Below are 15140 nucleotides of genomic sequence, written 5' to 3'. Positions count from 1 at the left end.
GTAGAGAGTAGTCTAGGGATTTTCCGGCCCCGTCAATCTCTCTGCTCGCCTCGCCTCTCGCGCGTTGTCTGCCTGCCTTCCCTCTGCTTCAACCGGGACGCCGCTTCCCATCTCCTCCCTTTCTCTCTACTCCAGCCGAAACACGTCCAAACCCTAACCCTAAACCCCTCCCCTCCCCCCCGCCCCCGCCCCCCCCCCACCCCAACAACCTCCGCCCAATCTTCCCCACCCCACTGACCATCTGGCTGCCCCCCTCCCGATTCGCCACGCTGGCCTGATTCGATCCCTGTAGGTGACCAAGCTCCCCGACCTCACCTCATCATGGCTGCCGGCTGAGGGATAAGCAGGAGACACACCCAGCGTCCATGGCATTGGGAGATCTCATGGCGTCCAGGCTCATCCACTCCTCGTCCTCGCCGTCGACGGCCGCGCCCACGGCGCCGCTGCCGAATCACCACCGCAACCACGTCACGGATGACCTCCCCTTAGCCAACGGTCCGGAGCCCAGGAATGGGCTGGAGCCCGCCGAGGTGGAGAAGCCGGCGCCCGTGGCGTACCTGCCCCAGGTGGTGGTGCTGTGCGAGCAGCGCCACGAGGGGATCGACGAGGCTGCGGCCGCCGCCTCCGGGCCCTCCACCAGCGGCCTCGTCTCCAAGTGGCGCCCAAAGGATCGGGTAATGGATGCGATCCAGTATGCAGATGCGCTTTCTACCGATTCTGCTATTATACCTGATTGTTTGCTGGACTCGGAGCGTTTCGGCTTGGAGGGATTCATAGGGTTGCAATTAACTGATTAAGCTTAAAAATGGTAAATTAGTCGGGTGAAGTGGTTATATAGGACCTGCAAACTCAACATTGTTAATCAAAATTTCCGTTACCAAAAAGATTTTAATTGCAGTGCTGCCAGATGTAATGAGACCCCGGAAGTCACGGAATAAGTAATGACAAGTTCACTAGTCTTGCAAGCTGGACAATTGTGATGTGGTGGAGTGAGTTATTGTTTGCCACAGTTGAGTATCTTCCGCTTCTGAGGTGATCGGCTTTAATAATAATTAATACAAAATAGAAATTATTGTAGCCTGCTATGACATCAGACTTGTGCGCATTCTTAATTTTATCGACCAGTTATGCATAGCATGGTGATTACCAGCAGGGACGGAGCCAGGATCCATGCTCGGCGTGCTGCAGCACGGGTCCAGCTCAGTTCATCCCACATAAGCCTGTATAGTATTTAGTCCAAAATAGTATTATTTTAGCATAATTTTAATTAACCTGGTGTTATTTACTGGCTTAGCCTGGGCTGGAGGGGCTTTATATCTCCGCCCTTGATTACCAGTGTTTCAACCAGTCTTTTTTTATACCAAGTAGACAGTATTACTCTGGATTTGCCTAACATGTACTGTCAATGTTGTGATGAGTATGGTGGCCTCCGCATACCTACATATACAACAAAATGGAAATTGCACAATCCTCAAAGTATTTTTGGGGTCCAATAGTCGCTATTGCATTCAGAATGAATGCCTAGTCTCCCTTCCAAGTGACACAACTTATCAGTGACTGGCATCATATATTGTTAAAGAAATACTAAGTCGCTTGTTTACTGTTGGTGAAACTATAAGTTAAAACATGGATCATATTGTTTAGTATAGCCATTGGCTGAAGCAAAGTTTGCTGCCCAAGTAATTAGTGCCACTGGAGGCTTAAAGAATGCTTATGTGATTCCACTGTAAGTCTGTAACAAAGCTGGCGTGTAAGCCAACAGTGGCCTTAGGGATGCCACATTATGCATATTGCAATTGCATGAAGCACCAGACCAGATGGGGCATTGGGTGTTTATTATAGCTGGCATGTGGCATGCAATGTTTTGAGTGTTGGTCCAAAACATAAATTACTACGTCATTATGAAATTTATAGCTATTTAATGTTTTGTTTTGTCTGTCCATGGGATGACTCTCCGTGTTTCTTTACATGACATTTACTAATTAATGATGAATTTGGTTGTGCAGATGAAGACTGGATGTGTCGCACTTGTATTATGTTTAAACATTAGTGTTGATCCACCCGATGTAATTAAAATTTCCCCTTGCGCAAGAATGGAGTGCTGGATAGGTAATTGTTTATTCGACTGCATATTTCCTAATTTCTTATTAGCTGAGGAAAAAAATTACAGTTATTTGCATCTGATAAATCTGTTTTTCCTATGATATTTGTGGGATTCTGCTCATCTCCATGTGAATATGCCTTGCAAGTTAGGATGAAATAAAAAATCATCTTCTTTTCACCATTTGATTGAAACTGTGTTTTTTTTAATCTTTTACATTTCTCAATGCCAAATAAGTGATAACTGTAGCAATGAAACTGTCTGATACATACTGTTCCCATATGGCATTATTTTGCCCCATAGTTTTTAGATCATTTTATGTACCAATCCCAGAGGTGAAAATTGTATAACTGGTGTTTATTGTTGATGAATTACAGCTTTGTAGTGCTTGGAAAATTATTTGTCAAGAAACTGGAAAATTTATTTACGAGATTTTAGACATGGGAATTCATATTGGTTGATAGGTTTGAACTTAAATAATGTTATTTCCCTTGTGAATTGCCTTGAGATCTGTTCATAGACTTTTTGTTTCTTTTTTTTCAGATCCATTTTCTATGGCACCTCCTAAAGCCCTTGAAAATATCGGAAAAACTTTGCACTCACAGTATGAGCGCTGGCAACCTAAGGTGAATAATTTGCTTTCCTGTTTAACTTCTGTGGTATTTTGAATTTTGATGTCGATTGTTTGCATCTTCATGTCCTAAATCCTAATGTCGCTTGCAGGCTCGTTACAAGCTTCAGCTAGATCCAACTGTGGAGGAAGTTAAGAAGCTTTGTAATACTTGCCGCAAAGATGCCAGATCAGAGAGAGTCCTTTTCCATTACAATGGCCATGGTGTACCAAAGCCTACAACTAATGGTGAGATTTGGGTGTTTAACAAGGTAAATGTTACTAAGACACTGTACTGATTGCTGCATGTACTTATCATAGGCGTATTTGCAGAGTTACACACAGTATATTCCACTTCCGATTACTGATCTTGATTCTTGGCTAAAAACACCTTCCATTTATGTTTTTGACTGCTCAGCAGATGGAATTATTGCGAAAGCTTTTCTAGAGGTATGCTATATTCTTATAATTTATATCTCTTATTCTTGAAGTTGAAGGTAATCATGATTTATGTGTCTGTTTTGTTCTTATTCCTGAATTGTCTAATTTACGTAGTGACTTTTGTTTACTTCAGCACCTAGACTGGAGTTCTAGCTCCTCTTCGTCTTCGCAGAAGGATTGCATTCTTCTTGCTGCCTGCGAAGCACATCAAACTCTTCCCCAGAGTGCAGAATTTCCTGCTGATGTGTTTACGGCTTGCCTTACAACACCCATCAAGATGGCATTGCACTGGTTTGTTCTCTCTCCCTCCCTCCCTCCCTCCCTCCCTCCTTGCATTTTGTGCTTACATGGGGCCATGCCTATAAACTAAGCAGGTTTTGTAAGAGATCATTACTCAGTGGTTCTATGGATCATTCTCTTATTGACCAAATTCCTGGAAGGCAAAATGACCGTAAAACTCTTCTTGGAGAACTGAATTGGATTTTCATTGCCATTACAGACACTATTGCATGGAATGTTCTTCCTCATGGTATGGCATCTAGATATAATATTTTTGAGAAAAAAGAAAATCAGAGAAGATCATTTGAGTTAAAGTAAATGTCTGGCTGTGTTGGGTTTATGATAAAGAATCACTGTGCAGATCTATTCCAAAGGCTTTTCAGGCATGATCTTCTGGTTGCTAGTCTCTTTCGTAACTTCCTGCCTGCTGAGAGAATCATGCGATCCGCAGATTGTTCTCCAATTTCTTATCCGTTGTTACCACCGACACATCAACACCATGTGGTAGCTAACCTGACTAGTCCTTATGTTTTTGCATTAGCTATTTTGTGCATTTTGTAACTTGTGAAATCCCAGGGACGCATGGGACATGGCTGCTGAGATTTGCCTTTGCAAGCTTCCTCAGTTAATTGCTGATCCAAATGCAGAGTTTCAGGTTTTCTACTTGTTACTTAGCCCTTTATTAACAAATACATCAGTTGTTTAGTATTATTTTGCCTTTTGAATATAATCACTTCAGTATAGCCAATTCATTTGTCTCCTAATTCAAACCAGCCTAGCCCTTTTTTCACGGAACAACTGACGGCTTTTGAAGTGTGGCTTGATCATGGTTCTGAGGACAAGAAGCCCCCTGAACAGTTACCTATAGTTCTTCAGGTAAGACATTTTTATGTTACAGTTTCGTAAAGGTCAACATCATTTGTAAAACCCAGTTTAACTCTGTTAGCTCTTTAGAAATACCTCATTTCCCTTCTCTTCGCTTCTATAAGTTTAATTTAGTAAAATGTTTCACATGCTTTCCCTTAAATTTATCCCATCTACTATGTTTCTTTTCTTCCATTCCTTTCTTACATCAGTTTTGTGCAGGTCCTGCTTAGTCAATCACATAGATTTAGAGCGCTTGTTTTGCTTGGAAGATTTCTTGACATGGGACCATGGGCAGTTGATTTGGTTTGTACTTGAGCTCTTCTGCATGTACCTTTTTACAAGTTCTTGTTATTTATATTATGATGCGCCCAATCCGTTTCGCCTCATTGTTTTAGGCCCTGTCTGTTGGAATCTTTCCTTATGTGCTCAAACTGCTTCAAACAAGTGCAATGGAGTTGCGTCAAATTCTTGTGTTCATATGGACGAAAATTCTATCTCTTGATAAGGTATGCACTCTTGTTTGGAGTCTTGTGAAGTTCCGTTGTATTGTAAGGATCAGGTGTTTAACCTGTATACTTTTCCCCAAATGGCAGTCGTGCCAGGTTGACTTGGTTAAAGATGGAGGACATACATATTTTATCAGATTTCTTGACAGTTTGGATGCTTACCCAGAGCAGCGTGCAATGGCCGCTTTCATTTTAGCAGTTATTGTGGATGGGCATAGGACAGGTCAAGAGGCCTGTATTCATGCATGTCTTATAGATGTTTGCCTGAGACATCTGCAACCTGAAAATCCCCATGATGCACAGACAGAGCCTTTGCTTTTGCAGTGGCTTTGTTTATGCCTTGGCAAACTCTGGGAAGATTTTGCTGAGGCTCAGTTACTTGGTCTGCAATCAAATGCACCAGAAATTTTAATTTATTTGTTATCGGAGCCACAACCTGAGGTACAATGCCTTCATATTTCATCTGTTCTTTCCTTTGCTTCCTTCACAATATATTTATTAAATATTTGGTCTTGCCAGGTCAGAGCTTCTGCTGTTTTTGCACTTGGGAATCTCCTGGATATGGGATCAACATCATCAAATGGTGCAGATGATGATTCTGATGATGATGAAAAAGTAAAAGCTAAAATAAATGTTGTTCGAAGCCTTCTTCAGGTCTCTTCAGATTGTAGCCCCCTTGTTAGATGTGAGATTGCTATAGGTATGTGCATTAGCAAAAAATATATCATTTTTTGTAGGGCACCCTTTTATTGTGTTGAACATAGAATATTCTTTTGAACCTTTTTGAGTTGATCTGATGTATTTTCAGCGCTTACTCGTTTTGCATTGGGTCATAATAAGCATCTCAAAACTGTTGCTGCTGAGTATTGGAAACCTCAAACCAATTCATTGCTGAAGTCACCACCATCACTGGCCAATATAAGTAGTCCAAACAATGTCTACAGTCCCAACAACATTCGACAAGGCAGCAGTGGCCTTGCTTCTCATATTGGTCCTGTGCTAAGGGTTGGCAGTGATAGCAGTGCCACTGGTCGTGGTGTAAGGTTTCTACGAGCAGCCCGATTGCAACAAGTAGCATCATGCATGGTTCTCCCCAGTCAGATGATTCTTCCCAACACTCTGATTCAGGCATATTACTGATAGAGAATGCAAGTAATGGTGGCCTCAGCTACACTAGATCGAGGCCTGCTGACTGTGTCATTTATTCTCAATATATATCAACTATGTGTTCTGTTGCTAAAGATCCTTACCCAAGAATTGCAACTATTGGTCGGAGAGCACTGTCCCTTATAGGTGTCGAGCAAGCGGTCATGAAAAACAGATTTAACAGTGGAGGTACACATCAAGGGGAGACATCTGCACCTCCATCAAACTTTGGAATGGCACGCTCTTCTTCCTGGTTTGATATGAATTCTGGTATGTTTTACTCCCTCACTTTCCTTGCTGTGCTTGTAGGTCGGAATGCCTCAATATTGTGCACTGGTTGTTCAAGGAAAGAATAATTATTGAATTGAGTCTTTGAATATTTTGCAGGAAACTTCTCAATTGCATTTAGGACGCCCCCTGTTAGCCCCCCTCAACATGATTATCTTACAGGATTACGCCGAGTGTGTTCTATGGAGTTCAGATCACATCCTATGAATTCTCCTGAGGTCTTAGCTGATCCCCTTTTAAGCTCTGCTGCGGCTCCTAGTAATGCTGAACTAAGCATACTTCCCCAATCAACAATTTACAACTGGAGTTGTGGACACTTCTCTAGGCCACTTTTAACTGGTTCTGATGATAATGAAGAGGCCCATGCTAGAAGAAAAGAGAGAGAACAAATTGCTCTAGATTGCATAGCTAAGTGCCAGTGATCATGTATGTGGCCTACATTAGTCTGCGTTACATTGTTTTATTGATATTCTTGCTTATTATCTGTTTTTTATTATTATTGTGGGCCCTGGGAATAGCAGCTTGCAAGATGACAAGCCAAATTGCTAGTTGGGAACTTGGGATACAAGGTTTGATTCAGGTACAAAAGCAGCATTATTGTTGCCATTTTCTCCAATCGTCATCGCAGCTGATGAAAATGAACAAATAAGGTGAAATTGTTATTTCAATTAACGATCCTGGTGCTTGAAATGCACTACTGCAGTTGTGCTAAAGTTCTATCTCATGTCAGAGTGTGGAACACTGGAACTACGATGATGCACTACCAGTGAACTCTTTTCAAAACCATAAATTGTCCGACAGAGGGCTATCGAAACTCTTGCTTATCAACGAGCTTGATGAGAGCTTGCTTTTAGCTGCCTCAAGTATGCCTCACTTCTCTATGCTTTTCCTTGTATACTTATATCTTCTATTATTGCATTATCTAATTTTCATGTTGCAGGTGATGGAAATGTACGTATATGGAAAATTTTTACTCAAAAGGGAGGACAAACACTTGTAACTGCTTTCTCATCAGTTCAAGGTCATCGAGCTGCTGGTCGCAGTATTGTGATCGATTGGCAGCAGCAATCTGGTTGCCTGGTAATATTCTACTACTTTCCCATTGGTTCTGTAATTTTATTTTATGTGCTGTAGGCTGTTCTAATACAGGAACTTGCTTCCTTTTGTTGTTCAATAGTATGCTTCTGGTGACATGTCTTCCATCTTGGTATGGGATCTTGACAAGGAACAACTTCTCAGTACCATTCAGTCATCTGGTGATAGTGCAATTTCTGCCCACCGGGTGGAGTCATACTGTTTACACGTAGGCAGGGATGTAAGGTAGTTATTGAAAAAAATGGAAACGGACATATTAAAGTGATGTACCTGAATAATTAAAGTAGAACCAAGGCACAAACCAGATGTGAATAGTTTTATAGATGTAACCTACCAGGATTTCAGGGAGAAAACTAATTAGTAACCTCCAAGCATTTAGTAACAGAATTTAATAGATGTAGTAGAAATAACTGCGATACACATAATAATTGTACAGGTACGGATATTAAGCAATATGAAGAACACCAATACATATGTAATCTAATCTTAACGATCACTTGGTATGCATGTACATAATTAGGGTAGTCTTCTCAGTGTAATCGGTTCATAGGTCTAGATTATTGTCACTTTATAATAAGCTGACTAACTGGTAAGCATCCCTATTTAATTAGGTTATGTCAGCCTAATTAGGTTACCCTTCTGTATCCAGTCGCTAGTCAAGATTAGTTTACTGTTATTTCGCACTAAATGAACGAAAAACAGTTTTTTGTATAAATATAGCATTGATTTCCACAATGACCATGCCTATACAACTAAGTTAAAAACTCAGCAAACCATTTTTTTCCCCTGCCGCTAACTAAAACACATGGAATCGGAAAATATGCGCAAATAAGACATCTCTATATCAGGATATTTGAAGCCAACGCTAGAATGAGCAGGACTGTAAACATTAGTCAATAAATATAAATCAATCATAAAGATCTTTAGTTCAGAAGAGTAACCAACCTGTTAAACCGAGTTCAATGTTCGTTTTAGCGCTCAGTTATCCAAAAACAAATGGGAGGATCAGATCTGGAAACCGTGGCGATTGGAAATATCACGGACAGAAGATCGAGACGCGCGACTGAATCGCAAACCTTTACATTCAACGAGCAGCAAAAATATAAATCAAAAGCTTGAATGTTTCCATAAGGACTAGGCGCGCGGACTTGAAAGAACAAATGGAAGGGGAATAGTTGCTTACCAAATCGATGGGAAATCCCTCAGTAAGAACCTTGAACCAAGCGAACGAGAAATCCCCGAGGAAGAAGCCTCAGCCGAGTGAATCGAAATGCAGGACAAATCGATGGGAAATCCCTTAGCAAGAACCTTCAGCCGAGCGAATGAGAGCTCTCTCCGAGTGAATCAAAATGCAGGAGAGAACCGCAAAGAAGGATGCCAACGGGAAAGTAGAGAGATGCGGGTTCACGGGAGCTGCTAGGAAGAGGAGCTCGTTGCAGGGTCTGGTGATTTGAAAGGTCAGTGGAGTGAAGCTCGAGGCGGGCTGTTCACTTTACGACTCCACGCTACTGCTTCAAGCATGGTGTGAACGCGGAGAAAAGTTGGTGCGCAGTTATTACTTCGGTGTGAACACTTAGACGCGGTAAACGGCGCTACAGTTTCAACCATGGAGATGGAGAACAATCTTTACCGTCAGATAAACATCGAATGGACAGTGAAATTTTTTTTGCTGACGTGTATAGGCACAGCCCACGGAGCCCGCGGGGCAATCATATATAGAAATTTATATTTATATAGGGCGTGGGTCACGGGCACGGTAGAGAGCGCACGGGCTCCAGTGCTCGTCCGACCGTGCTCCTCCAGATGGAGAAGAGGAGGCCGCCGCGGCCCCTGCGCTCGTTTGGCCTCCGCCTGTCTGCCGCTGCAAGGAAGAGATAAGGCCACAGGCTGCGACCCTTGCGCTCGTCTGGCGCGTGCCCTCCGCCCGTCCGCCGCCACAAGCAGAGGCGGCTGCTGCCCCCCTGCGCTCGTCCACCAGCCGCCACACCTCAAGTCCTCAAGCCGAAGCTCTCTTGCCGCTGCGCGTCCACCCTCCTCCGCCTGGAGTGCCGCCAGTCGCCCTTTCTCCTCCGTCTTTCTTCTTCCGCAGCTCCGCTGCTGCCTCTGCAGATCCGGCGCCACTAGCCTTCCCTCCTCAACTCTTGCGGGGGATCGCGGTGGGCGGCGCGAGGGAGCAGATCGAGGCGGCGCAGGACGAGCTCGACGTGCGGCGGGAGCAAATCGGGGCTTCCCGCTTGCGCGCTGCAGCCACCTCCCACACTGCGGCGGCGCTGCTACTTCTCCTCGACGTCCGCCGCCTAAGCCTCCGCCACCTCCTCGGCGCCCCGCGATGTCTTCATCTCCGGTGAGTGCGCCCCCGCCCCCGCGCTCGTTTCCTCCAGTTCTCCTAATCACACGACGTGCTCCGTTCCCGCGGGGATCCCCAGAGGAGCTTGGGCCTTTCATCGGATCCCCAGAGGAGCTTCGATCCTAACCGTCATCGCAGATCCGGCATGGGTGCTGTCCGATCCGTGTCCTCCCGGCCGTAGATACTTCTCCTTCTTCTCTATTGTTTCTCCACGACGCTTAATTTGATAGATTCAATCGCAGGAGACGAGTGTGTTTCACCTCAGGATCAACCAGGGGCTACTGGACTGCACAAATTGCCACCGAACCCTCCGGCCTGAAACTTACCACTGCAGAGCGTACACGGTCGGTGAGATGTTTACCATGTTTTGTTTTTTCCTAGCTCAACTTCTTCTCTTATTATTTCCCCCTTTCTTGTGCTTCCTGGCAGTGCCGCCAGTGCATCCGCGGTCAAATCTATTGTCGTGACTGTATCCACCGCCACCATTGTTTGGCTACTGATACTCACTCCACCTGCGATTTGCTGAACAACATCATTGCTCAGATAAAGTTCAAATGCAACTGCAACAAATACATTCCTTACTGCGAGTTTCTGGAACACCAGCGTCAGTGCCCTTCTGCCAAATATTCCACTCATCCTGCCCGGTGGAGGAAGTGCATCCTGAAGACAAGTTTCCTTCAGTGTTCCGAATGCAAGGTTCCTCTCCGGCCTCCCATTTTCTCGGTGAGCTGAGCTCTGACTGAATTAATTTGGATGCAGCTTGATTTGATTTTGGTTTCTCTGTTCATGCTAACCTACCCTTGTTGCAGCTTTGGTTTTGTAACCGTCTCATTTGTAGCGCCTGCTACCATGCTGATCTCGGCACCTACCGTCACTGTACTGAGCTCGAGTACCTCCTCCAAGGTATAACAGTCAAATGCGTTGCCTGCAAACAATACCTTCCATTCTCCACATTGGGGTCCCACCAGGTTGGCGATTGCCTCAAGCATAAATTGCAAAACATCGCCCCAGGTTAGTGCCCGAAAAAAGTTCTGTGTTAATACATACCTCCCACCTCTGCTTCCCTCTTCTTGCATCAACATGGTTGTTTGAATGGTGCCAATGCTTGGATGGTTGTGCTGGTATAGCGCCCGCTTTCTAGTGCTAGCCATTGCATGGGTGCTGGGCCAGCCATTTTTAATTGGTTCTTGGTTTGTGGTTGGTTGTTGTTTTTCAGACTAGTATTGTATGAATGTATATTGGATGCTCCACTCTGTCTGCATTGACCATGAATCCAGATGCCTTTTCTGCCTGCTGCATGGCCGGTTCAATAGTCATCAGATACTTGCATTAGGTAGGTTGCAAAATTTGGAGCAGCAGCATGTTTCATTTTTTAGTTTGTGGTTTTTAAGCGTTAAATGGGCCTGGCAGTTTGGATTTTCGACAAGTATTGTATGAATGTATGTTGGATGCTCCACTCTGTCTGCATTGACCATGAATCCAGATGCCTTTTCTGCTTGCTGCTTGGCCGGTTCAATAGTCATCAGATACTTGCATTGGGTAGGTTGCAAAATTTGGAGAAGCAGCTTGTTTTATTTTTTAGTGTGTGGTTTTTACGCGTTAATGCGCCTGGCAGTTTGGAGGTATTTGTCTTGTTTGCGCACTGCATCTTTGTTTCCCAACTTGAGGAAGTGGAGGTGATCTGAGAGTAACCAACTTTATCCTCACTGCAGATGAACAGGAAACCGAGATGGGCAGCAATAGTATCCATGGTATGTAATAACCCTAATTATTGGTTGCATTTTACTCTTTAGGCCATTTGTGCTACTGTCCCTTGGATCTTGCTGACCCTAAACTCACCCCCCAAAAAAAAAAAACTATTGGTCCCCTGTGCATTCTTATTTTAAGGGAAACACAAGCGAAAGGCTCCTTTTGAGGTTGGTAAAATGGACAAGCACATTGTTCATGGTGATGAGGTTGGGTATGATGACGGCTCATGTGATGACAACCATGTAAGTTTATTAGCAATTAAACCATTTGTATGCTCATCTCATGATAATTCATCTTAGCCACATTACATTAAGTTAGATTGCTGATTTGTTATGATAGGCCCAAAGTGGTATGTCGACTTTACCATTGGATGCTGTGCCACATTTGATCTACAGATCTTTTAAAGTTTAAAAGCCTTTGACTTTTCCAGGGCACGAGTGAGGATGTGTTCAGTTGTGAAGATGATTCTGTTGACAAAATGGATGAAGGGGAGGAAATTGAAAAGGTGTGTTGGGTGGTTGTACTTTTCTCTATATTCATCTTTAACATCAGTTGATTCACATGCATCTTATGTACCCTAGCCTCATGTAGCACCTTTATTTAAAGGAGTTTCTTGTGTTCTGGCATGTGTTGTGCCCTTTAGAGGAGCAAATTGATAATAGATCCCATAGTTGAGGCTATTACTGATATGCGGCTTCACGTCTCACTCTTGTGTTTTGTTTGCTTGCTTGTTCATTGTAGCCTGCGACTGTCAAAAGGGTGGCTAAGAATGCCTTTAAGACAACTTGTGATAGGAAAGCAAAGATTGCAATGCCATATGGGCAGAAAACAGGTACTTGCTCGCCTGCTGAGTTTATCTAATACACTTTCTTTATGGATTAATTATACATGTGCCATGTTAGAGTTGGCTTACTAGAGAATATTGTTATGGGCATGCTATATTCAATACTGATAGGAAGTGCAATGGTGAATATAGGAAGTGAAATACTAATAGGGAGGGAGACCATAGTGGAAATAGTAGGGGCGGGTAGTCTAGGCTGCTTTTTGGTTTTGTGCCCGCTTCTAGGAAGTAGGATGGCTAAGTGTCCCTAAATCCTTTCTATGGTAGACCAGGCTTTCTGATAGGCTTAGTGTCTGTTCTCTTCAGTTTGCTTTTTTTTTGGGCAATTTCCTTGTATGCCACCAAGAAAACAGCTAATCTGTCATATGCTATCGGCTGTCAATGACATGTGGGTCCAGCCAATTGCATATGAGGGATTTAGTGGTTTTCTCAGTGGCACAGCATTGAATTTTCCTTTTATTTTCTTTATCGTCTTAGTTGTTGCAGCCTTCGGCAATGTGTACAGCCGTGGGTGTGCAACACGAGCAAAAAAGGAAGGACACGAGGCCAATGAGGATCAGCTCTGGTGACTAGGACCCAGCTGTCTTTTGGATCAGCGATCAGCACAGGTGTCTAGCACCTAGCTGTCCTTGAATTACTTCATCCACTTTGAAAATTCTGGTCGTATTAGACATTGAGCTTTGGCCACTAAAAGCTATTGAAATTTATTTATAAAATGAAATGAAATGAAATTATAATATAAAGGAAGATATTTTCGAGATGAATCAATTTTTTATGTAGCAAATCTAACTAGTTCTAATTTTTGTTGGAAAAAGCTGAAAGCTTGACTTAGATTATCAAAATGAAGTGAGTACTTTCCTTGCTTTCAGTTTCCCTAATTTCAGCAATGTGAGAACTATTTCCTTACCTAAAGATTGTAAGGTAGCATCTCTAATAAAAAACTGCAAGCAATTGGTTCATCAAATTAGTTTCTCTTTTATCTCTCCTCTCAAGCATTGCCAACTGCAGCCCAGGCCAGCGCGTCGCCGTCTCAACGCCGCCGCATCACAACTCCCCGGAAGCCACCTCCACCACGGTTTGTTCCTCATCGCCCAGTCACCCGCAGCAGGAGTAAGTGAAACATATTTTTTCTATAAGTAAAATTTTATGAGCTCTTGCGACTGACAGCTCATCCTACAAAGCAGGCAAGCAACAGACCAAATGTTAAGCTTCCAACATCCAGTGGGAGCAGTTCTGCGAGCAGGACGCAGGACGCCTATATTGTTGTTAGCTAGTTATAAGGTTTGTAATAGCCGCATTCGGCTTTGGCATCTTGAGCAAATTAATGGCACTTTGAGGCAATGTGCGATTTCAACTTATTACAGATAGGTTTGTAATAGCCGCATTCGGCTTTGGCATCTTGAGCAAATTAATGGCACTTTGAGGCAATGTGCGATTTCAACTTATTACAGATAATGTAATCGAGATCAGAATCACATTTCTCCACGGTATGGCCACTGCACTTACACTATCATGTTGGCGAATTCTTCCACCAACTCTCTAGCATATGCCTTGGAAGATCCAGTGAACTGAACCTTCAGCTTATCCATAAGCTCTCTGGCAGTAGTGCAATCTGTTAGTGATCCTCTGATAGAGTCCACTATGAGGTGTCTTATAATCATCAAACACTTATTGTTTGATCTTTCCCACTTTATCTTGAGGAATCCAAACTGGAAAACTCTTTGATCATAATCATATCATCAAACACTTATTGTTTGATCTTTCCCACTTTATCTTGAGGAATCCAAACTGGAAAACTCTTTGATCATAATCATCTGAGCCTGGAACAGGCTCTGTTGGTTTCTCATTTTCGAGTGCATAATCCAGCTCACCAAGAGCAAGCAACATTGTCACTTTCTCCCGCCATGTAGAGTAGTTACTCCCGTTTAGCGGTTCTATCGTTGCCATGTGAGCAAGAATCAAGGCAGCATTTGATCCTTCATAAAACAACACAATTAATTCGAACAGACTCAGATGAAGATACTATATCTTGCTAGAATGAATTAAAATCAACGTTGGTCAAAATTAATACATGCTCATGTAATAAAAACAATAATCAATCTTCTAAAAAACATCGTTGGATGAAAGTTAGAACCAATAATAAATAATCGATCGTCTAAGATTCATCGTTGGATGAAAAAATTTGAATTTATCATATCTGATCATGGTTCATCATTAAAATTTCAACGTTGGTTAAAACATTAATGACGACAAAACATCTATGAAACATGCAATTCTCTAAATTCATTCACGTTGGTTTCAGAAAACAGAGAATAAACATGTTATAAATATATCAGCAGCGGAAACAGTGTTATAAAACTGTATCTAAATTAATCTCCAAGACATAATTAATAATTAAAAGAAAATATCTCAAAAACATTAAAATAAAGCCTCTCTCTTTTGGGCCTGGGCTGCCAAAACGGCCCAGCCTGGTATCCGGCGGCGGCGCGGACGGCAACCTGGGTCTGGGCCGCCAATTCGGCCCAGTCAGGCGGCCGCGCCTCCCCGCCTCGATCACCGCCGTCCATCTGGATCGGACGGTGGGTGGCGTTCTGGGGGGGGGGATATATAACGCGAAAATCTTGTGCCCCCCCAAACCCTAATCATTTTCTCCTCTCTCCCCTGCATCTCTTCTTCCTCCTTTCTCTCGGCGACGGCGCAGGAGGAAAACGGCCGGCGCCGTGGCGCGGTAGTTCGCCGGCACGCGCGCTCCCCTTGCGGGTGAGCGTGCCACCATCGAATAGCCGAGCTTCGGTGCTGAGAGCCCCGCGCGGTGGTTCTAGACCGACGGCAGCAGGGCCACGGTGAGTATCTCACCCTCTCGGGTGTGT

The 15140-nt window shown here is 43.6% G+C and overlaps 1 protein-coding gene and 1 pseudogene across 3 annotated transcripts; both read left to right on the top strand.

Moving 5' to 3' along the window:
• Positions 1-215: 215 nt before the first annotated feature.
• On the top strand, positions 216-7744 carry LOC120681729 (annotated as a pseudogene).
• A 1338-nt stretch (positions 7745-9082) lies between these two features.
• On the top strand, positions 9083-13755 carry LOC120681679. Of its 3 annotated transcripts, XR_005678001.1 has the most exons (11): positions 9083-9677; positions 9923-10024; positions 10110-10403; positions 10490-10691; positions 11393-11431; positions 11568-11671; positions 11860-11934; positions 12171-12261; positions 13279-13380; positions 13452-13551; positions 13639-13755. XR_005678001.1 is itself a non-coding variant. In XM_039963265.1 (10 exons), the coding sequence occupies exons 1-10, from the start codon at positions 9663-9665 to the stop codon at positions 13475-13477; spliced, it is 1050 nt and encodes a 349-aa protein (XP_039819199.1). In that variant the 5' UTR covers positions 9083-9662; the 3' UTR covers positions 13478-13755. The 3 variants fall into 3 exon arrangements, 2 of the variants coding, with proteins under 2 accessions (XP_039819199.1, XP_039819200.1); XM_039963265.1 differs by having other exon boundaries at positions 13452-13755; XM_039963266.1 differs by having other exon boundaries at positions 9084-9677; positions 13455-13755.
• The last annotated feature ends 1385 nt before the right edge of the window (positions 13756-15140 follow it).

Source organism: Panicum virgatum, chromosome 7N, assembly GCF_016808335.1.
Source record: "Panicum virgatum strain AP13 chromosome 7N, P.virgatum_v5, whole genome shotgun sequence".
NCBI classification, from domain to species: domain Eukaryota; kingdom Viridiplantae; phylum Streptophyta; class Magnoliopsida; order Poales; family Poaceae; genus Panicum; species Panicum virgatum.
Note: the sequence above shows the minus strand (reverse complement) of the source record. Positions and strands in the feature narration are given on the sequence as shown.

Excerpts from the sequence above, each read along its gene's own strand:
- LOC120681679 (XM_039963265.1), top strand. Across the intron at positions 11,935-12,170 it reads AAGGGGAGGAAATTGAAAAG|CCTGCGACTGTCAAAAGGGT; the intron begins GTGTGTTGGGTG and ends TGTTCATTGTAG. Across the intron at positions 12,262-13,278 it reads GCCATATGGGCAGAAAACAG|CCCAGGCCAGCGCGTCGCCG; the intron begins GTACTTGCTCGC and ends TGCCAACTGCAG.